A 22,281-nucleotide genomic window follows, 5' to 3' on the forward strand; every position below is an offset into this window, starting at 1 on the left:
TAGCAACGGTTAGATAGGAAAAACTGGGGAAAAGATTGATATTGGCAGAGACACAGAGTCAGGGCACAGAGCCGGCAAGATAGCCCAGTGTGGGCATGGGGCTACCAATTACTGTCTCCACTACGAGGGCACATGACAAGAGAAAGAGACTAGAAGAGAGACTTGGAAAGTAAGTTGAGGCCGAGACCTAGATTAGGAGTTTGGGACATAAGGAAGTGAGATGGAGCCCTCAGTTGGTTTTGAGTAGTGATGGGGGAAGATGTGGCATTTTGGAAAGCTCTCCAGCTGCAGCATGAGGGATGGACTGGAGGACACAGGAGGAGGGGAGGCTCCAGGATATGGCCAAGGCAGCAGCTATCTTAAGAGCTGGATGGACCTGGACCAGGGCAGTGGTCTTGCCCTTTCCAGCTAGCATTGGTCCAGCCACAGATGGTTCACTATTTGCAAAAGAGCAATGAGCTCTGCATTTATAGACACAGCCCAGATTCCTCCCATGTTCAGACCAAGTCAGAGACTTTTTGTAAAGGGGATAAAATAAGGGAGTAGACACAAGGCCCCCTAATATCCTTCAATCATCACGTTTCCCGACCTTTCTGGGTAACTTGCTTAAGTCCTCCGTCTTTCTCTCCCTGTTTGCTAGAAACACCTGACATTTCCGGAGGGGAACTGAGAAAAACAGTTATTGTTAGAAGCTGTGAAATGTTATAGAATGCAAAGGGTTGTTTGTTGTTTGTTTGTGTCATTACAGAGAGGGAGGCCTTCCCCAAGATGGTTCTTATCATTCCTTGGGTTGAAAAAGCCCAAGGAAGAATAGTTAACTGCTAAGGGAGGGAGCGATGCCTCTTTTCATACCATTTTCAACTCAATCTAGACTTGATTCTTGCCAACGTCCAAATCTGAGAATGCTTGATGATGCAGAGGCAACCTTCCCGCTCAAACCTTCTTAGTTAACAGTGATTCAGTTGGTTGGATTAACAGGTCAGCCCACCACGCACACTTACCTTTGAAAGTACATTTTCTCTTATTATAATAATTTCAGAAACAATCTGAGAAATTGGCCCTTGTGGACAGGACTTTCATCTTCCCTCCCATCTGATCAATAGAATGCAGTTTTCCCAAGCAAAAGCCATATTTCTAAATCATTTAAAAGGAAACAAGTGGAAATTTCATTTTAAGCCAAATACCTTTTTTCTTTTCTTTTACAGTCCATTCATTCTTCATGCTCTTTATTTTCCCCACCAGCATCTTTCACTTTCGTGTCTTAAGGAAGGAGTGTTCTCCTGTCCGAGTCTTTATAACATGGAGGCCTACGAGCAGTTATAAAGAGTGGGTTTAGATGATATATATTAAAAATGATAAATCATTTTCCAGCCTTCCATAACATTTTATTTTCTCTGGATCCTTATGTCTTTCTGACTCATGTACCTGGGCTGATTAATGCCCCATCAGCCCTGTTACGCTTTAATCTGGGGCCCGTGTTTCATTCGCCTGCCGGTAGTGATAGCCAATAAATTAATCATGCAGCCGCACACCCCTTGCCATGCAGGCTGTTGCCAGCATAAAACTGCCCATCACAAAGCAGGCAATTCTGAGCCTCCATTTAGCTGGTACCCTCAAGACTCACATCGTTCCGCAATTGGAGCCGCAAATGCTCATTTCTTCATAGGCATGGGCTGGGAAAATGAGGGAAGGCTAATTAATGCATTCAAGGGATCCTACTGAATCAGCAAGCCCCTTAAAGGCACAACAGACACAAACAGGCAGCTGCAGCCTTTCGGGATTCAAAACAGCAACAAAAGAGCTAGTTAAATATTTGAATAGCAAAAGTATATGTCTATTAATGCCCATGTAAATTGCTAACAGAGGCTGTCCTCCCATCTCCAGAGGAGTCAAAGTCATTGAAATCCCAAAGCCTTTCATCCTGTCAAACAGGCCATTGAAGAGCAGGACATTTACATCTCCATAACAGGCCCCTCCAACTTGAGCGGAGGGTAGGAGGGTAGTAACACTTGGGTGCGTGAAAGGACATTAGGGCACCCATTCACTCCGGCCTCTGGTGATGCAGGTCTGACTTGCTGACTGTGAAGACAAATGTTGGCCCATCCCAGTTTTCCTTTGATGTGTTATGGTTGCAAATGTCTTGAACCATTTATATATGAACCTTTATATATAAATATACCACTGGGGGAGTCAATACCAAGCTCTGGATCTTGCTTGATCCAAGGCCCAAACTCTAGGACCAGGATCCACTTTGTGGCTCTTGTCCCTTGGATTGGCTCGACTTTGGAAACAAACTTTTCTCTCGTGGTTATAGCCAAGATGACTTCTTCGATCCACTCCTGATGCTACATCGTTCCAGACGCCCATTCAGCAGGAAAGAGAACACAGCACTTACATCAACCATTGTACACGCATCCTAGGCTTGGTTTTGATCAGACTGCCCACCAGTTCTCCCTCCCTGTGGGCAGGGAGTGGAATTGCTGATGTGTTTTGCCTGAGCCATTGGTTCCATCTTGAATCACACTGGCTGCCCGGGGTGGTTGGATATCCAAATGAAAATCATTACCAGTTAAGGAAGAGGAAGCACATGCAGGATGGCAACCTCAACAGCAACAAGGATAAACAAATCAAACAAACCAGGAATACTCTGCCCACATCGCTATAACAAAATATCACAGATTTGTTGGCTTAAACAACAGACGTTTATTTTCTCAGAGTTCTGGAGTGTGGAAGTCCAAGATCAAGGTGCAACCAATAAAGTTCCTGGTGAGGCCCTCTTCCTGGCTTGCACATGAGCACCTGCTCAGTGTCCTTACACGGCCTTTCCTCTGTGGTTCGCAGAGAAAGCAAGCTCTGGGGTCTTTTCTTAAAAGGACACAAGCCCTATAAGATTAGCACCCCACTTTTATGACCTCATTTAACCTTAATGACCTCCTTAAAAGCCCAAATACAGCCACATTAGGGATTCGACACATGAATTTTGGGGGTACACCATTCACTCCAGAACACAAATGAAATCAATAATCCCCAGCTGTGCATCTCTAATCGATCCCGTTTAGGTGGGCCCTTAGCCATCAGGAGTCAACTGTTTTTATGGATTTATAGTCTGAGAGTAAATGTGCTTAGTTAGCTTCTAATCCATACAGTGAAGAATACCCAGCCATGTACCCGATCATTTTGGATCTACTAAATGACCACCAATGTAGGGATCTTCTTGCTTCCTGGAGATTAACACTTAGTTATGATTCTAGAACTATGAAAAAATATGAGAATCATCAGAGAGGAGACCTTGTACCTTTTTGGAACTCAGCTTTTAGAGGTGAAAAATTATGAACTCCACAAAAAAGAGAGGCCTGAGCCCATAGAATCAGACCCCTTGATATTTTTAATAATGGTAATGTGACCCAGCTTAATCACCCACATATTCCATCAGACCTGGTTCCAAATGATCTTTGACTATTCAAAATATATAACTTCCCCTCAAATAATGAAGATTTCCATACTTGGTAGGCTATGTTAATTCCAAATAATTCCCTAAGACAAGCTCCTAAAATGTGACAAACAAGCAATGTGTTTGGAACAAAGGCATGGCCTTCTACAGGGATTGCTTATAAGGTCACAACTCATTTCACAATATGAGTTACAATGAGTTTAAAAAATTTTTTGGCATTACTTTATCATTAACATTTATGCATTATGTATTTATGCTAAAGGGTACTTGTGTGGATAAATACTCTCTTACACATATTGAAGTCCTTTTATAAAATAAAAACCCCATATTTTTATAGATAGGACATGGATTGGGGGAGGGGAGTGTCCCATCCTTTGCTGGGCCGGGAAGGACAGGTGAGCAATGCAATGAGTGACCCAGTGAATAACCATGAACCTGTGTGATACCAAATTTGGCTCTTGATCGAAGCATGCAAAGGTGAGAAGTTGGAATTTGTTCATTTATTCCTTCAGCAAATCTTTATGGAGCACCCAAGGTATATCAGACACTGTACTCGATGCTATAGATGGAGAGACAAGATACAAATATTTGTTGCATATAAAGAACTTACAGTTTGGGGAGAGGTTACAACAAGTAAGTGGATAATTAAAATTCACAGTGAGATGAGCTGTGACAGGGAAAGAACAGTGTGTTTTGGAAATACAGAGGACAGTAGTCAACGATGATGAATGTCCCTACTGTTGTCTAGCTCTTGCTGTACAACACAGTCTCTACTATATTTGGGGGGACATCTCATGCTCTATTTTTAAATCCTTCTAGTTGGATCCAATCAGCAGTGGAGCTATTTATTGACGTACCTACCATGTGTAAAGTGTCCTTCTTGACACTGTTGTAACTGTTCTGAGGCTCTAATGGAAGAGGGAGAAGAACTGAATAAGAAGATTTTTCAACTCAGTGCTCAAAAGCTAATAGGAGAAATAAGATTGTGTAAATAATTAATACACTGGAGAATATAGTATTTATTGTGAGACAAACAACCTTAGTGTCAATGGGGGTATTTCTGATTTGGGGAATGAAGAGGTGGTTCCTGATCAAGTGACTTTTAAGGTGGATTTTGCTGGATGAATGGAGTTTAATGATCAGAAATGGAGCTTGCAGGTTACATTTCAAGTAGAAGAAAATGGCTGGCACAAAGACACAAAATTTGGAAGCACCCGCGATTATTTTATTCTATTCTGCATTACAAACCCAGCATGTATCACACTGTCTTGCATCCATCAGGTGGTCAAAGAATAGTTTTCAAATGAATGAATGGATAAATAGGAAAATTCAAGAGATATTCATTTAAAGAATGCAAACTAACAGTGTATACTAGAATCTGGGTGGTTCTTAAGAAGTGTCATAAGTGATAAAGCTGGGGCCTGGTCATGGGGCCAGGACAAGGTTTTGAATGCCATTGAGGAGTTTGGACTTCCTTATTTCTTTACCTCTCTGTTTATATAATACCAGAGTCTCCCAGACACATCAGCTCACGTGATGCTAAAGCAGTCCTGTCAGGTGAGCAGGGCAGTATTTTTGCTCTGAGGAGGGACTCTTGGAGAGACCCAGTCCCTGTGGGGTGTCTGTCAGGAAATGGCGGGTCCAAGACTCAATCCCAAGACTTGGAGTCAAACCCAGTTCCTGTCCATACTGCATGGCCCCTCAGTTGTGGGGCCAAGAACAACATTCTTTGGTGTTTGGGAGCAGCAGAAATGACAACATCAGAGCTGTTTCATATGAGGTATAAAAGAAACAGAAAGAAGGGGGCTGTGGCAGCAAGGACCCCGATGATGAGAATATTGGAATAACATGGGGCAAGACTGAACTCCCATGGTGACAGTGAGCATAGACAGGCTAAGGTTTCTTTTTAACAGAGATAAAAGGTTTAGGGATAAATTTCACCTCTGCTGGCCCATGACCCAGGCCAGTGTTTCTCAGTCTTAGCAGCATTGATGTTTTAGGCCTTGAAGCCGTTACTGTGGGGGGCCATCCTGTGCATGGCTGGCTGTTCGGCAGCCTCTCTGGCCTCTACCTGTCACACGTCAGTAGCACAACCCCTCCCCCTCACTGTGTTGACTCCAAATGTCTCTAGACATTGCTGACCCTCCCCTGGGAGGCAAAATCATCCCCATATGACAACCACTGACCTAGCCAGTCAATTTGGATTCGTTTCCAGAAAAGCAGTGGATCTTAAAGAGTCATGGGGCATTTGGTGGGAACACACTGAAGAAGGAAATCCAGTTCCATCTTAAGGGTTTGGGTTTCTTCTAACTGGCAACCCGTGTGGCCCCCTCAGTGATACCAAGCCGGGAGTGCCCATACTTAATTCATGTGACCGATATTCTATCCTAAACAATGGGTTCTCACTTTGTTCTCTTTATGGTCATTTTATTCAGTTATTTGTATTCAGCACTCAGCTTTCTAAGTGTATGTAATCCTATTAGGTTCTATTTCATTATGGAAGCTTTCTGATAGAAGATGACACAGTAATAAAATTAAATAAACATCCCGGCTAGTGTATGGACCTTATCCATTTCCTGACCTTGGCTGGATTCGAGAGCGTGGAGGTGGGTGGGAGGATGGGAAGGGAGACAATGGGTCACTGAAAAGAAAGACAAAGGCGCCGAAGGATGACTTGACCAGGTCATCGTGTTCCCAGATCAAAGGGAAGAATTCGAGTACAGTTAAAAGTGGAAAATACCTGGGCACCGGTGGCTCAGTTGGTTAATCCTTCAGCTCCGGTCATGATCTCAGGGTCCTGGGATCAAGGCCCACATCAGGCACCCTGCTCGGCGGGGAGCCTGCTTCTCTCTCTCCCTCTGCCTGCCACTCCCCCTGCTTGTGCTCTCTCTCGGTCTGTCAAATAAATAAATAAAATCTTAAAAAAAAAAAAAAAAGAAGTAGAGAATATCCTACAGGGGAATCATGGTTAGAAATGACCCTGCCCTCTTTCTCCCTCCCAAATTCCATAATACAGCCACAAAAAAAACACCTGCACAGTGCTTTGCAAGTGGTAGCTTAGAGGAACTAAAAGAAAAAGAAAAGAATTTGCATAAATATAAATATAAATATAAATAAATATAAATCATGTAAGCTAAATATGAATATAACTATAAATATATAGCAGACACTGTGAAGGCATTTCCAAACACATTTAATATGGCAGCAAACGTCGTGGACGGAGGAGCGGAGAGCATAGACCGCCTTCCTTTTGGCCTCACTTGGCGACTGGGCACAATTGACAGGTCTGAGCAAGTCAGCCAAGGTCTGAGTCATTGTTTTGGTTCTCCATGGAAACGAAAACTCAAGGGAATTTGATATAAAGTGTTTGCCAGACTCTCTGAGTTTGTCATTCTCTTTGAGGGCCACTAATATCACTTCTAAGATGATGCCCTGATATTCAGCCAATTTCCTTCCCAAACACTTGCTCTGAGTGCTTACCAACACTGCTCTGCAGAGAGAGGGGGGTTTGGGGTGAATCTCAGGCAGTCCTTTACCCAACAGTCAGACCACATTAACAGGGAGATTTGGCGTGTGTGCTACCAGACATCACCTGCCCTCGCTGAGGGGAGCTTGTGATCACTGGGGAAAAAAAATGTGTCTAGGGCATCTAGAGCTCTCCCTGGGATTGTCCTCTAGAAAGACGAAACTTTGACATAACTCTCTCATGTCTGTCAAATCTTATTGGTAAACAGACGTTGCCGCTGCCTTTCTCAAAGTTCCCAGCTTGGAAACTAATTATTAGGAGTTCCAGGTTCCATTTTTTTACCCACCCAGGGAAGACTACGACTGCCTTTGTTAAAGAAAAAGGCTTTACAATTTGCAGTAGATTAAAAACAAAAACAACAGTTTGTACAGTTTAATTGTGAATGACTAAGATGTGGACCAAGTTAATTTTCTTGGAAATATTCCACGTGTTCTAAATGAAAGAGGGAAGTTGTTGGCTTTTTTTCCACCCCAAAGTTAAATGTTTGAAATATGGGATCAGGACATTTTGCCACATTCCTAGCAAGTCTGGTTTCATCTGTTGCCACTTGAAGCTTCTGAACTTTAAGTCTGTAGGATTTAAAGCTTTAGTCTGCTTTTATTTTTTTAATGTGGCACTAGAAGCTGACCAATTTTCCCTAATTAAAGTAATATCTAATCTCCCATAAGTTTCCTGGCATATCACAAGTATTCAGTAAGTACTGTTTTCTAAAATTGCCTTTGTACAGCCAGGCCCCTCTCTCAAGATGGGAATAGAGTGACCCAAAAGCATCTGAGCATTATTTAGCAGGAGAAAATCTAGGCCAGTTGACTGACTGATTTTCTTTAAATTGCACATGATCTCACATTCCCAAAATACCCATGCTCAAGGAAGCTATATAAGGCCTTGTGGCTATCTGTTCTCAGTCGTATGTGCCTAATGATTAGTACTATAGACTGCTTGAGCTTGAATGGGCCTTCAATGCCTTTTCTCAGCCTCTGTCTTCATCATGTAGGAAGCAGAGCCTATGAGGGGGAGTTGACTCACCCAAAGTCATGCAGTTCCTTTCTTGCAGAGTTTAAGGAGAACGCTCCCCCTGACCCCCGCCGCTGACATCTAGTCCAGCATCTGTATTCCACACTCATGCCTGGAGTGCTGGGTTCTCAGTATCACTCACCTTTATTTTATTTTTTTAATTTACTTATTTGTCAGAGAGAGCACAAGCAGGGGTAGCGGCAGGTAGAGGGGAGAAGCAGACTCCCGTCTGAGCAAGAAACCCGACCAGAACTCGATCCCAGGACCCTGAGATCACGACCTGAGCTGAAGGCAGACACTTAACCAACTGAACCACCCAGGCACCCCTCATTCACCTTTAAATACTGTCCTCAGGGAGGTTCCATTGGAGAGCCACGAATGAATGAGAGGGGTAGCAAATATATTTACAAAACACAGCAGTTTGTATGTTGAGTGTATAATTTGCATATTGGCATTTTCATTAGACTTGCTGAACTTACTATTATTATGCTTTCTAAAAAATGTTTTCATTTATTCGACAAGTATTTCTCCAGGGTCTGTGCCAGGCACCAGAGATACTACATAGACAGGATCCCTGTAGCAAATACTGTCAGTGTCCCACCCATACCCCCTCAGTGTCCACTGTCTGCCCTTGCCCACAGTTTCCTGCTGTAAGCACCCACGACTCTTGCCTTGGTGCTTTATCCTAGCCAGAAGCCCTCGGCCAGGGGCAGATGGCAGTTGGAGGGTAAATGACCCAGCTTCCTCACCTTCTGGGTGGGGAGACACGGAGGTACATTGACCACTATCTCCCGGAGACCCCCAGGGATTTGAACTCCAGTTGCACACAGTGTGCCCCCTTGGATAAGACATCCGTTGCCAGCCTCCTTCCTGCCTTCACTGGAGTCCGTGGGTCAGAGTCTGCTTTGGGGGAAGCCTCGTCTAAGATAATCACTGACTTCTGGTGAAAGCAGTGAGGTTGGGATCCGGCTGAGGATGCAGGGGGTTGACCTGAAACCTGAAGGCTGAGCAGTGGTTAGGCAGGAAGAGAGCCCAGAAGAGGATTCGGGGAGGAGGCAAGAAAATGCGCAAAGTGAGCTGGGACAGGAAAGAGGCGAGAATGGCGGCTTCACAGGGCATGGTTGAGGCCATGGCACTTGGGACTCCATAATGAGGATCAGAAGTCTATACTAAACGCAAGAAACCACTAGAGGTTAAGTGGGGGGGATGCAGTCATCTGATTCCTACTTGAAAATAATTACTCTGCAAGCTCCATGGAGAAGAGATTGGGGGAGCCAAGGGTGGAGCAGGACACAAGTTGCAAGTCCAGCTGAGAGACGGTGGATGGTTCTCAGCACCCAGATTCAACTGTTGGCAGGGAACATAGTTAAATAGAACCTAAATGCAGAATACTATGCCTTCACATCTTTGTCTCTAAAACTATTTAGATTTCAGTGTTTCTCGGCATTCTGCAGTGAGGAACCCTTTGAAAATCTAGTGAAATCTGTGGATTTTTGCTCCAGAAAGATGCAAATATACATGGATACACAATGTTGAATTTGTGATGAATGATGGGGAAGTCATGGAGACATTCATAACACCTCAAATTCTTTGTCTACGTGCATTAGTTCGCAAAGTCTCCTTACCATAGTAAATAAGTCCCAAAGTGGGTAATGGTTCAAACACAATAGTTTATTTCTTGATCTGGATGACAGTTGGAGGGTCAACAACTTCACTGAGTCTCAGGGAGAATAATTCGGTTTCTACATTGCCTGTACTTGCAAAAACAACACTGGGTGAATTAGCAGAGAACTTCTCTGCTATCTTCATGTCATAACTTCCAAGTTTGCTGTAAGCATCGTTTCCACTGTGGACAAATAGGAGGGAAAAGAGCGTGGAATGTCATACACAAAAGGTCTTAATGGGCTGGCCTGGAAGTGGTAGCCATCACTCTCTCAACTCCCTTGGCTACAATTTAATGGCATGACCACAGCCAGCCTCAAGGAGGTACAGAACGTGTAGTCTAGCTGTGTGCCCAGATAAATATAGCTATCAGAGGGCAATGAGCACTTGCAGCCATAATACACATATATATTTTTTACACTTGTCACACAGGAGGTTTCAATTATTACTCTTTGAGGACGGTATGATAAGTCACTTCTGAGACTTGAAGGAAGGAAAGGGATGAAACCAATGAGGATTGGGCAAGGAGGACCCTTTACATGATGTCCAGAACCAGTTAACTAAAAGCAAACCCTCTCCCTAGCCGGTGCAGATGGGACTTAGACAAAGGCTGTGTCCTTAAGTGAAAGATTAAGATTAAATTGAAGTCGAATCTTGGCCTCAGATTCCACTATTCTGTGCCCCAAAAAGCTGGAATTCATTTGAAATAAACTCTTAGTCACTCCGATTATGTGTCAATTGAAAAGGGAAATGATCGTATTGTCAACAAAGTGATTTTTTGCATTCATTTCCCTCCCCTCCGAAGACCAGTCCTCCTCTTTCTTTGAGGTGACAGGCACTCAGCTACTCAGTCAAGCGCTTACTGTCTACTCTGTGCTCAACACTGGTTCACACTTTCCCTGGAGGGGAAAGGCAGCTCAGAGGCTCCTCACTCATGTGTCCTTTAGGGAGTGGGTGTGGTCGGGAAGTTGGAGTTGAGGTACATTCTGTCAGTGAATCATATTTTCCCCTATTTTCCCTTTTGCTCCCATTATGGTGTTAGAGATGCTTTTCTTGGGGGTGGAAGGTGGTGAGTCTTGCTTGAAGATAGAAAGAAATTACGTCTGAGAACACAGCAAATTTTAATTTCTCCCAAGTTAAAAGGGAGGAAAGCTGATTTTTTTCTCCTAACATACTGAAACAATTTTTCTGAAACTTAGAAAAAGAAAAAAAAAATCCAGAAACTGCATTGTCTGGAGATCAGGACTGTTCTGACGATCACATTTAGAGTTTGTGTGATTCAGCACCCACGGGGAGGATTGGATTTCTTCCACCTTGCCTTTTGCACATTCCTGCCCGTGACTCTCTTGCCTGTATCCTAAATACTCCTTTCCTTACTTTTTAGCTGTTTCCTTTGAGAGACACTGGAAAAGCAATCTTTATTACCATTTACTTTGGATCTCCTCTTAGAGTTATTAAGGTGTTAATGCATGTTTTTTTTCTATATTCTCCTTCTCTGGTCAAGGAAGATTGGACTTTCTTCAATAGGAGAAGGATTTAATTGGTTAATTTCATAATTTAGAGTCCTTGTCGGTCTTGATTGCAGAAAGAGGAGTTCCTTTAAGCTCACTGCAACTACATTTGCTTTTGAAGGGGCCCTTTATTTTGCAGTGAATAAAGTGTCTCTTATTAAGCAGCAAATAAAAGAATGCTTGGCAGGACTCTACTCCCAATGGGTGAAACATCACAGGAAATTGAGAAATTGTTTCTTTTTGGCCTTGTGGGAGAATTTTGCTGGTGAAATTTAGTATTAAGGTCTTAAGACTACTGCTTGAATCCATCAAGAGAGACCCATCGAACAAGGCACAGCTTCCGGGGGAGGAGCGGGGAGAGGACCAATGTGACCTTGCTATATCTGGTCTCTTATATTTTCCAAGAAATCTGGACAATGGCCAAGAAGATTCTATTCTCTCTTTCATAATAATTGTGTCACTGTTAAAGAGAACTTAGACATATTTTAGCAATTTAGGATTAGGTTTATCAAGAGTTAGCTGCAGTTGGATGCCCATTCGTTTGTGCCTACAAAAAAAGAGGGGCTTTTATTTGCCCAGACAAGGAATATGTCCTAGGTACAGCATCCAGCTTGCGTTCTCCAGTCAGTAAGCTCTAGAACTTGGGCCTTCGACCTGTGTTCTGAGCTCCAGACCTGAGGTCCAAACACTGGATGTTTCTCCACAGAGACACCTTATCTGGGATTTGTGCCCCAGAGCCATGCTCTTAGGTTAGCCACTCAGCTGAGTTCTGAGTTCCTGGCAGACACTCTAGGCAGCCCAACATTATATGTCCTATTGTCCAAACCCCAAAACCATTTGTGTTCACCCCTCCGACTCCCCTCAACATGCCATCAGTTACCAAGTCCTACTGATTCCTCTGAATAGGCCTGTTGGCCCTCTCCTGGCCCCGTGCCCCCTCCCCCCGACCTGGCTCCGGCCACAGCTCTCTCAGGGCTTGACGTCTTCTAGAAGCTTCCTTAATGGGTCTCCTGCCCTCCGTCTTTCCTTCTCACCATCCTGTTCCCATCCTACAGTCAAAATGAGTTTTCTACAATTCAGCTTGATCATGTTACTACTACTTGGCCCCAGGGTGTTTCCTTTTGTTTTGTTTAGAGCTGCAATTTTCATTCTAAACCCCAAACTCTTGGCCTGGCTCTTGCTTCTGTTTCTCAGTTTCCTGCCCTTTCCAGATGCCTCACCCCTTGAAACACACAGGGCTCCCCACTCTAGCTATAAGTGGACAGTGATAGTATCCTTCTTGGCTTCTCCCCATTCTTGGCTAATTGTAAGCTGTACCCAGAAGCCAGAGAACTCCCCCTTGGCCACCTCCCCTAGATTGTGGATTACAGGCTCCTCCTTTGAGTCCCCATGCACCCTGGACATACTTCTCGGAGAGCTGATCCTTAATTGTCAGCCCCTCTGAAGGCAGGTCCAAATGAGGGCAGCTCACTTATCTTTGAATTCTCTGCTATACCTGTGTTGAGCAAGAAAGAAAGGAAGAACTGAAATAAAACAAAAGCATTTGGGGGAGGGGTCTTAGAATTGTAATTTGGGGAGCACAGGTTCAGGTAGCAACCCCAACTGTGTCCCATTGAGGGGTACAAGCCAGGGGTCTTTATTCTGCAGATGGCAGAAGTATTAGAAAACATACACAAGTTGGTTTCCCAAAAGCTATGGTTGGAAGATGTAATGACATTTTACATCACTGGTTTTCTGAGTACATGATGTCAATTACTAGGAAAACATCTTTTCACACTTCACCCAGTGGGGAAATCAAAGGGTGAAACCATTTTCTACTTCCAGTAGAAAATGTGTCCAGTTTTTATCCAGAATGCAGATTCAGCAGCCCTGTGTTATAACGCTGTTGCGTGTTTCAATAGCTCGAGGTAGTTCCTGTTTCTAAAAGCAGGATGAAGTTTTAGTCTCCAAATGGAGTCTGTCATGTTCAAAGGTTTTACACAGGTTCACACCTGTTGAATAAACAAGTGAGAATGAATGACTACATATCGTGCTTTTCTATATATAAAATTGAATCCTGGCTGCAATGTTGTCAACCTTGGCTAATTTTGGCTAAGCATTTTGGAAGATCAGAAAGGCAACTGTGAAAGAAATGAAAAAAAAAAAAAAAAACAGATTTGAGTCTGCTCAGTTACTACATTTTGTGACCTTTGCTCAGTCTGTCAGCCTCTGTGAGTCTTAGTTCCTTGCCAATGAACAGAGAGGATGATATGTTAAAGGGTCTGGCTGAGGATGAAGGGAGAAGGGTCTTGTGTGGGGGAGGCACTTGGTGAATTAAAATGTCAGGACAGGTCAGAGGGGCTCTGACCCTCTTCATATCTGTGTTCCCCTTACACGCCCAACACCAGCCTAGGAGACATGGGGTGTGAGGCATCCCGTGTGGCAAAGGTGGGAGGGGAGTATTTGCTATTTCTCTTCAGTTAGGTGGAGACGCACCGATGGCAGGATGGAAGTAGAAAATGGTTTCACCTTTTGATTTCCCCACTGGGTGAAGTGTGAAAATACAGTCCTACTCTCTCACACACTGTTGTTAAAATTAGGACCAGATATGGAGGGAACGCAGTTGAGTTACGTGGGTTGGGTACCTTAACATTATCCATCCCTTTGGACTCACAAATTCCATTTCTTGGATTTATCTTGAAGGAATGGCTTTTAGAAAGTGGGGGTGGATGTACCTAAGATGTGGACAGGTGTCCCTTTGCAGTTATGTTTATTATAATGATTGACAATAATCCAAAATGTACAGTCAGTGAGGGACTGCTAGGGCATCGTCCTTCAGTGGGTTTTCTGTAAGATAGGAACAGTTTTGAAAAAAATGCTCAAGGGAGAAAGGCAGTCTTAAAAAATTCATTCTACTATTTAATGAAAACTATGTAAATCAAACAAATATACAAAAAAAAAAAACCCCACAAAACCCAAAATTGACCAGTAGGAAATACACTCCATTTTCAAAAGGATTTGTGGTAACTGAGAAAACCATGGGCACAGCCCTGCCTCATGAGACCGAAGACACAGTGAATGAGGGTCACTGTCTTCTGTGTAAAGGGATCTTTATTTGGCATTGGATAGAGGCCAGACCTTCATCCTGTCTTCTCAAACCTGGAAGAAAGCATTCAGAGGAATATCAATCAGAAGTAAAAATCGACTTAGAGTTTGGCTCTAGAGCCAATGTTGTAGGCTACGGGAGGAAGAAAGCTAACTTACACTGGGAAAAAGAGTAATCATGATGACAACTGTGCTATTTTTGAGCATGCAGAGAGTTTCGTATACATTGTTTCACTTAAATTCACTTAAATCTTCTACACAGCTTTGCATCTTCACCGCCTGCAAAGATCACTGTAGATCTGAAGATCTGAGAAACAGTTACTTAGTTGGGCTCCCTATGCTTTATCTGCCTCTTATCCAGGGATCTCCCCGCTGAGTAGAGTTCACTTTGAACCCAGTGGAAATTTCGTAGAGGGGAACAGTCAGGCCCAGGAAACAAATAGGCATTTCACTGTGGCTTTATTCCCCGGAGGACCTCCAAGCATTTGTCAGATCTTTATTTACACGTGCTTAGTGGAGTTTTGTGTTACTAGAGAAACAGAGCCTTTGTGAACTGCCCATCGCCACACAGCAAGTCAGTGGTAGAATCCATGTAGAATTAAGATCCCCTTTTCTTGCTTCCTGAATCCCAATCCAGCCCAAATGTCTGTTCTCCCACAGGATTACAGGTTCCTTTTTTTACTGTCTGTTTCCGCTTCACAAAAGATCTGTTTTCTCTTATTATCTTCCCACATTGCTGCAGTTGAGAACCGTAGTGCATTTGTCAAATGCGTTGTGTATTTTCACCCCTAGAGCTTAGTTAGATGATTCGATACTTAGGAAGAAGAAAGTAAGAAAGAAAGAAAACCTCTCAGAGCCATTAACTCTGGGTTTTGGCCATTTTTCTCAAAGACAGGCTACTGTATCTTATCTGAGTCAAACGTCCATGGTCTCAGGATGAGAAATAAATCTTTACACAAAAACTCAAGCGTTAGTTTCCAGGTGTTTGAGAGGAAGCTTTGGTCCCCAATGGAGCTTTTTCAGAGAGTTTGTTATTTCACTAAGGACACTGCTGAATACCCTTGGTTTACGCTTCTCTTTCGAAGTTTATTTTATGTTTTGTTGTGGTTTTCAGATTTCTCATGGTTTGGATTTGGGAAAGTAAAATCAAGACAAGGTGTTGTTGGTAAGTAGTTACTCCTTCTTTGGATAAGTAACGAGTTTGTGTTGCTTGATTCCGATGAAACTCCTTAGCCCCTCTCCACGCTTGTTGGCCCCTTGATTAATTTTCTGTGTTCCTTGTTTCTGATTTGCTGAAGAGAGAGGACTAGCATTTTTCCAGAAAAGGTGTTACTTTCACTAACGGAGCTCAGTAAATGGTTTTATATTTTTGAAGTTGATGTGTTTTTATCCTAGGAGGAATGCCAAACGTTATTCCAGGTCTAGGTATTTGCTGGGCTTTTAAGAAGGTTCAGGAAATAAAATGCAGTGGCACCAAAATTCCATGTACGGTAAAGTTGGCTTCACGTCAAGTCTGGGCAAGTGGGGATCTTAACCTCTTCCATTGGCCAAGATGTGATACATTTCTGAATTGGTAAATCAGCTGTTCATTTATGACCATTTCTCTTTCAAAACAAGACTCTAACGTCCAGACGCTCTGATTTGTACTTGATTGCATTCTACTCCTTGCATTCAGACTGTGTGCTGACAATCGAAAAACAGAGTTTGTAGCTTACCAAATGAGTGCACATAATGTAGCTCATCACTGGGATTGAAATCAGGTGTGATCTCCCGGGACCTCCAATTTATTCAGTACGTTCTGTGGGTACAGCGACAATGAACAGGAATTCATTAGAAAGCACAAAAAGATAAACTGTCTTACATCCTGCATGTGCGTTTCCAAGATCTGGCCACCCTGGGCGTCTGTCGGTTGGTACATATTTTGGTAGCAAGGTCGGCTATAGATAAAACTGCAAAGTGCAGGAAATGTACCATTGTCATGGAGTTTTCGGGTCCTGAGCCATCTGCCCCATTTGTGTTCATCCCCTCTGTGCAAGGAACTCTGTTTCCTTTCCTTTTTTGAGCCTGATATCAGTAACTGACCCTTAAGTAGCCCCATGAATTCCAAGGTAGAAGCTCTTAACTAGCAAAGTGAAAATAGACACATGGCCAAATTGGAACTTTTAAACTCAGCCAGCTCAGGATTTGTTGATGACTCCCCCACGGGTACATTTCAGATACAGCTAATCATAGTCACTTTGCCAAGATACCAGAGAGTGCCCTGCTGGGAAATCTTAATGGTGCCCCGTGTTAAGGCTTTGCGTTCTGTATGTGTGTAGGGTCGGGGGGGGGGGCAGGAGGCAGAAGGAGCAGGGTGATAAACTCCTAAAACAGCACGGTGAGGTGGGGTCTTCTCTCCACCAAACAGAAGATCACTGTAACCACGTAATCATTTTCCAGGCCAGTTTTCCCTGCTGAGAGGTGTGCGTTCTTGGAGAACTTCAAAAACAGGGCTTCACCCTCTTAGGCCCCAGCAGAGAGAATTCTTCTTCAGAATTATGCTTTGAGCCACAGTCCATCAGAGGCTCTGCTGCTTTAAAATGGAGGCTTTATTATCATTCGGGTCCGGGGAGGCCAACAGGTTGAAGGACTGCCATGGAAAAGATAATGTTCCCATCTCACCTTCCTGAGGGCAGCCACAGCCCAGTGGGGGGACTCCTGGGGGAGCCCCGGGGTCGGGCAGGAGGCAGGGGGAGTGGGGGGGGGAGGAGCTTTTACACTGGGCAGGAGCTTTTATGGTGGTTTCCATGGGAAGAAACGGGCAAGGCAGGGTGAGCAGGTTTAGGATCGGCTAGTTTGAGTAACTTGGGCAGGCTCTGGGGCACACAGGCTGTCCTCAGTTGCCTGGTGCCTGGCTCTGGGGTGATAGGGCAGGTGGCTAGTGGCCCAGAATAGGATGGCCTGATAAGGTGGTGCAGACTACAGATCGGTTGACTTGTATATGAAAGGTCTGCTCTCAGGCAAGTCCTTTACCATCTCTAGGAACTGGCTATCTCTGGGAGGGGCAGCGAGGCCCCGGATATTGAAGTATCAGAATACAGAATATAAAAGACATGGTTAATACAGCTGCTCAAGAGCCATAGTCTCTCCCCTCACCTTAAAGACATCGTTGGTCTCGAGAGAAGGAAACTTTTCCTAGATGACCTTCAGCAATTCTTATCGCGGGAAAACAAGTGTGAGGCTTAGAAATGTCTGTAAGTCTTGGGGGCGCCTGGGTGGTGCATTCGGTTGAGCATCCGACCCTTGGTTTCAGCTCAGGCTGTGATCTCAGGGCTGTGAGATCGAGCCCCACATGGGGCTCCATGCTCGCCGCAGGGTCTGCTCAAGGTTCTCTCCCCCTCTCCCCTTTCTCCTCCTCTGCCCCCCCACTACTTTTTTTCTCTCTAAAATAAATAAATCTTAAAAAAAAAAAGTCTGTAAGTCAGATGTGCCGAACACATTACCAAGCAGCTCTACTGAAAGAAAAATGCCTCTTTGCACCAGAGACATATTAAAATAAAAACGGGCTAAAAATGTTTCCAGGCATAGCTCATATTTGTCAGCTCAGTAATTAGAACTCTCCCCGCCCAAACTGAGCAAGTTGCACATACCCAGCAATTTAAAACTTTTTATTAATATTAGAAGACGTTTTTTTTCAAACCCTGATATGAATTTCTTATAACACGCTGTGATGTGCCCCTGACTCTTCTGTCTGTCTTTTTGTGGTGTCTCCCCAAGCTGGTGCACAGACGCACAGTGACACATCCCGTGATAGGCACAGACAGCCTGCTGTCAAATTATATAGACATTCATTGTCCCTGCTGAGAGCTTCTCCCCCTTCCCAACTTTGCTGTGCTCCATTAGATCAAAATGTTCATAGAAAAATGGGCTGAATCCCTGCAACCTTGCCAGCTGTATCAGTCTTCCAGGATTTAGAACACCGATGATGAAGGAAACAGCCCTTGAATTAATATTCCACCTGATAAGCTGTTGAGCTTTATATGTTGCTCAGAGTTGTCAACAGCGACCTTCTGGCAAAGTGCAAAGGTGTTTGAAGAAGACCTCTGGTGCTTTATACCACCTTTATGCTTAATTTTGTACTCCCCGCTCCCAAAAACAGAGAGCCCATTCCCTTGGGCTTTGTTACCTCGGAGTTGGGGGTTTTACTCCGAGAAACCAAGGGAAGGAAAGAGTGTCCTTTGGTGGAGGAAGAAAAGCAAAGAACAAGCCTCTTGCTGTAGCTCTGTAAGTAAGGGCTCCGCGGTGCACACGGCAGATGATTCAGAGCCCGAATTCCTGGAGGAATCTCAGCATTGTCTTCTGGATATCAGCTTCCTCCAAAATGATTAAATGCTAGAGGAATGTTCATAGCCTGACCTGGGCCAGGGAAGAGTCACAGAAGAAAGCAACTGGGATCAGTGCGTTCTAATGATTGCAAGGGCTCCAGAAGCAAATATCGCTGGCCTTCTGACAACATGTGGAGTACTTGATCATGACAGCTCCCGCATTTCGGGGGGCGGGTGGGGGGGTAAACGTTGAGAAATGTGCAACCTTGATTGCACCCCCCTCGGGGAGCACGGGCAGTAGCATGCTTTGGTAACCTGGAGCGGGGTGGGGGGGGAGGCGGGGAGACAGCTGCGCCAGGAACACAGCAAGGGGGCCAGTGGTGGGAAGGTTTTATTGGCAAGATGCAGAAACCCTAACATAACACATTTCCATTTTCCATCTCTGGGTTTAAGCTCTGGGTGATCTAGGCCTGTCAGGAAGCAAATCATAAAACAGGGATGGTTAAGGATATTGGAAAGAACTTGTCTTTATAGCTGTTCTTGGCAGAATTTCCACTCTTTACTAATGCCGGTGAGCTAGGCACAGGATGAGCACAACCAGCGAGCTTGCTTTCGCTCTGAGTATTCTGCAGATTCTAAATTGGCTGTGTGAGGACTTGTTTGCAGAATTAAGCCAGAGTGTATCATTAAAGGCAACTGAAATGCACATCCCCTTGAGAAGGCGCTTTAAAAAATTACCTATAATAGCACTTGGCTGCCTCCTGCATAGTTTGTTTAAGATTCAGCTAGCTGGGGAATGTCCAATTGTTATCACTGCAAACTGTGATAATCCCCTTCTGGCGGGGGGGTGGGGGGGCGCGATGCATCTTGGAGGTCGGGGGGGGGGGGGGGGGGGACGGACAGATTACCAAAGGGCTCCAAAATGTATGGCACAATGACTTTTGTTTTTAGAATCGCCTTGCCTCTCATTGAAATCGTTAATTAACTGAGAGAGAAAGGGCAGAGAAAGGATGGAGGTGTGGAAGTATATATCCTGGGTGAGTGAATGAAAGCACAATCCCTTGCTCAGCAGGTAGCAATTCAGGCTTTTCTTCCCCTGGTATGCAGTTGCCTTGACTGATAATTTGATTCTGTCTTTTGCTTTTCCTCCTTACCTTTCCCTCCTGTGTTTCTCTTGGCTTGTGCAAGCGGGTGTGGCCAGCAGTCCATTTCCGTGGGGCCCTGCAGCCACTTAGCAAACTGCAGAAACACATGTAATACATGTCTAGGGGGGTTGTTAATGTCTCACGTATAGAGTGTGTATCATGAGCCAGCGAGACCTTCATTGTTTTGAAGCTTTCACGTAGACCTTTGTCATTGTGCATCTGGTTTTGTTTGCAGACAGGATGGGTTTAGTGGTCAATAGATAAATTGTTTAGACAAGACACAGTAGACCCTGTTTATGGGCATATACGTTCTTAGACTTGAGACTGGAAAGTTTAAGTCTTGTGTGAAAAATGCTACAGTTATTGCGTTAGTATAAAGACATCCATGGAATGATCTACAAATAAGATTAGGGAGGGCTAAAGGCAAAGCAGGTAACTTTGCATGGGCTCGATCCGTTATCGTCATGAAAGTATTTTGTAGGCAAGAGTGGTGTTGCTGCTATCATGGTATGCAGAAAGACAAACATAGTAATAGGACCACCCAAAGAAATTTTAGTCCACCTGTTGTAAGTTTATTTAGTAATATCTAATAGTAATTCATACTCATGAACACTTTTAAATTTATTATATACTTCCCTATGATGAGTCTCATAAAATAACAAGCAGATATTCTTTTGCACATTTTACAAATTTAAGTGGGTGTAGAGGTACAAAAAAAAAAAGGTAAGTGACTTGTCCAAAGAGTGGAGAGAGGCACTCAGATCTTTGAACTGCTAGTACACCTTTCAGTATATGGTGGCACAGGAATCCTGCATTCATGCTGTGACTTTCAATGAGCGAGTGTTCTAAAGATGTTCAGAGAACAGAGAGCAAAGCTGCATATTAACTTACCGGAGAAGGAAATCAAGACATTGGAACCTTCACACATTGTTAGTGGGAATAGAAAATGGCGCACTTTGGAAAACAGTTTGGCAGTTGCTCAAAATTTTAAGCCGAGAGCTACCACATGACCTGGCAGTTCTGCCCAGGACAAATGAAAACATATGTCCACGTAAAAACTTGTACACAGAGCTTCATAGCAGCGTTATTCACAAGAGTCAAAATGTGGAAACACCCAAATGTCCCTCAATGGATGAATGGATCCACAGAATGTAGCATATCCATACCATAGAATATTATTTGGCAACACAAAGGAATAAAGTAATGACATGCTACAATGTGAATGAAGCTTAAAAATGTGCTAAGTGAAAGTGGCCTGTTCCAAAAGATCACATATTATATGATTGCATTTATATGAAATGTCCAGAATGAGTCCATAGAGGCAGAAAAGAAATCCATAGAGACTGAAAGTAAGTTCGCACATGCCTGGGGCTGGGAGTGGGGAGCCTGGGGAAGCTAACTGGAATGATCAAAATGTCCTAAAATCACATTATAGTGATAGCCGCACAACTTTCTGAATATACTGAAAACCACTGAGCTGTACACTTTAAATGGGTGAACTTTATGTGTGTGAATTATAGCTCAACAAGGGCATTAAAAAATTACAGGAGAATATGTATTTTTTTCCAAATCCAGGCCCAGCTTCAGTTATCAGCAATGATGATGACTCTGCCAGCCCACTCCACCACATCTCCAATGGGAGTAACACCCCATCATCCTCAGAGGGTGGCCCCGATGCTGTCATTATTGGAATGACCAAGATCCCTGTCATTGAAAATCCCCAGTACTTTGGCATCACCAACAGTCAGCTCAAGCCAGACACATGTAAGTACAGCTGTTTATACTTACTGGCCTACGTGCTGCAGAGTGGTATCAATCATTGTGTTTATCAGAGTACCTGATGAGGATGACTGAGGGGGGGGGCAGGGAAATGTCTGAGGGTTCTTGGGGCTTTGGGCCTATGGAATGGATCCTTTAGTTTGCTGCTTATGGAATTCTCAGGGTGTGTGTCCTGCTGGGCTTGGAATTGTGGGCAGATATGGACTTCTCTTGGGATCCATTTTCCAAAACCATTTGTCACCATGAAGTTGGAATCGAGGCATGCTTATCTTGAAAAAGATAGAGACAGAAACCAGAAGTATCATTAGACTGCATATTCATCAGTTACAAAAGATAGACAATTGGTGGGTTTTAAATTTGATTTATTGAAAGTCATTAAAATATACAGTGCTGGTAGTCAGCAAGGTTCTGTGTTGCACACAGGTGGTATCAATTCGGGTAGATCTGTATCCTTTGTTCAGTCCTTGTTCCCAGTATGAGGTTTGTTATCATGCCACAATAGCAAAGAGATATCACAACAGATGATGTGCATATTAAGTGCAATGACCTATACTACTCAGAACCAAATTAACCTATTAGCCTCTGTTGAGAAACTTGGGATTTCTCTCAGAGACTCTATTCCTATCTTCAAATATAAAAAATGGAGCATAGCCTTATGGAAAACAAAAAAATAAAACCACAGTGGACAAACAGCTTATGCCATTGGAACGACAGGCCTTTCTTCATACATGAATAAGGGGCCATGAGGGTTAGAACATCAGGTGGCCTAGATCTCAGGGGTTCATCTGACACTGATGAATGGGCA

At 43.8% G+C, this 22,281-nt stretch overlaps 1 protein-coding gene across 6 annotated transcripts in view; it reads left to right on the plus strand.

Annotated features, from left to right (window-relative positions):
- NTRK2 (neurotrophic receptor tyrosine kinase 2) overlaps positions 1-22,281 on the plus strand; it is a 328,863-nt gene that overhangs the window by 167,115 nt on the left and 139,467 nt on the right. For all 6 annotated transcript variants that reach the window (XM_073880676.1, XM_073880674.1, XM_073880675.1 and 3 more), the window contains exon 15: positions 21,273-21,461. In XM_073880676.1, the coding sequence (XP_073736777.1) occupies positions 21,273-21,461 (189 nt within the window). The remainder of the gene's footprint in view (positions 1-21,272; positions 21,462-22,281) is intronic.

This window comes from Callorhinus ursinus, unplaced genomic scaffold (assembly GCF_003265705.2).
Source record: "Callorhinus ursinus isolate GAN/ISIS: 27379988/994484 unplaced genomic scaffold, GSC_fseal_2.0 scaffold39, whole genome shotgun sequence".
Lineage (NCBI taxonomy): Eukaryota > Metazoa > Chordata > Mammalia > Carnivora > Otariidae > Callorhinus > Callorhinus ursinus.